Below are 1,682 nucleotides of genomic sequence, written 5' to 3' on the forward strand. Positions count from 1 at the left end.
CTGTGTCCTCATCTGTAAAGTGGGAATAATGATAGCACCATTCACAGGGTAGTGTGGGGTGACAGGTACAGGTGCCCCCCACACCGGGCAGCACAAGCCACACGCACACACACACACACACACACACACACACTTGCTCTTCCCTTTCTTGTACCTATCTGTCCCAGTCATGGTCGCACTACCTCTTCCTCTGTCGGGAGGATGCAATCACCTTAGAAGCATTTATTTATTTATTTATTTATTTAGAAGAGGTTTTAAATATAGGGCGTGTGCGCTTGCCAGAAAGACAGAGACAGAAAGCGAGAAATCACCCCCCAGAGGGGATGACCACACCACAATCCCTTCTCCATTCTCCTCTTGAGATCTTGGGCATGCACGCACATGCGCCCAGCGTGAGTTTAAGCCACCAGGTCCGGGACTTGAACCATGGGCGACTACATGGGAGTCCAGCGACATAGCCATTACGCTAACTGCTGGTCCCACCTTAGAAGCATTTAGAATAGCACCAGGGAGCAGAATGGCCTCGCTGGAGTGGCTGCATCACGGACCTGGGAGCAACTCTACTCCTGTGCCGACCTGAGCCAGGTGTGGGAGGTGGCCCTGCCAAGAAACGGCCGTGATACCTGGCCCTACAGGTTCCTCTGTAGCTTGGCCTCTTGCTCCCCCATTGCCCCATCCCTCACCCCAAACTCCCCATGACTCTGAGGGTGGAGGCTTCAGCACATGCCACCTGCCCCAGCCCCAGGTGGGGTGAAGACACCCAGAAATCCTCTGGTGGGGGGCTTGCTGCTTCCCTCTCTGCTACTGTCTTCGTGTGTGTCTCCCCAGATACCCCATCTCTGTGGCTCCTCATTCTGGCTCTGAGTCTCTACTCATCCCACCATGGTTTCCAGGACAGAAAATGTCAGGGTCCCAAGGGTGTGTCCCAGGTGAGGATAGAGCTGGTGGTGACAGATGCAGAACCTCCCTCTCCACCCTCCCCACCCCACCTCCTTGAGAGTAAAGAGAGGGAGGAAGGGGGTCTTCATTAATGAACCTCTTAATCCTGCCACAACGCCTCTTAATGAGGTGGACGGGCCTCATTAGAGAGCAGGGAGCCCTGGCATTAGCTAGTTTGTCACACGCCTCTCCCAGGGCCAGCGCCTGGGTCCTCAGCTGGCCCTGGGGAAACTGGAGCAGGAAGTCTGGGAAACTTGGAAGGGCTGAACCTGGACTCCTGTGTCTGAGGGAGATGAAGGCTGGGGACGGGACTCCTGGGTCTGTGGGTCTGACGGAGGAGGGGCTGGGAATCAGGAGCCCCATGTGTGAGGGAGCGGGTGGGGGGTGGCTGGGGGCCTGGACCTCTGGGTCCTGGGGAGCAGGGGCTGGGGGCTGAACTCCCGAGTCTGAGGGAGGAGAGCCCTGAGCCCAGATCCTTCCCCCAGACCAACCCCTCTCTTAAATGCCAGCTGGAGCGCCCCGCCTCCTTCCACCCCCAGTTAACCCCGGGCACAACCGGGGACAGTCGCCCAGACCGAAGGATGGAGGAGGAGCGGGACAGACACGCGCTCGGTGGTGGCGGGAGGGAGGCCGTCGGGGCCACGAGCCCCCAGGAGCTGCCCCCCTCGCCGCCGTCACCACCACCACCCCCCTCGCCGCCGTCGCCGTCGCCCGCGGCACCGGCGACCCCGGAGCAGCCGCGC

At 59.9% G+C, this 1,682-nt stretch overlaps 1 protein-coding gene across 1 annotated transcript in view; it reads left to right on the forward strand.

Annotated features, from left to right (window-relative positions):
- The first annotated feature begins 419 nt into the window (after nt 1-419).
- Nucleotides 420-1,682, forward strand: part of NCCRP1 (NCCRP1, F-box associated domain containing) — a 5,144-nt gene continuing 3,881 nt past the window's right edge. The window contains exon 1 of the mRNA XM_006161764.2: nt 420-1,680. Within this exon, the coding sequence (XP_006161826.1) occupies nt 1,521-1,680 (160 nt within the window). The 5' untranslated portion in view covers nt 420-1,520. The remainder of the gene's footprint in view (nt 1,681-1,682) is intronic.

Source organism: Tupaia chinensis, unplaced genomic scaffold (assembly GCF_000334495.1).
Source record: "Tupaia chinensis unplaced genomic scaffold, TupChi_1.0 Scaffold138910_1, whole genome shotgun sequence".
Lineage (NCBI taxonomy): Eukaryota > Metazoa > Chordata > Mammalia > Scandentia > Tupaiidae > Tupaia > Tupaia belangeri.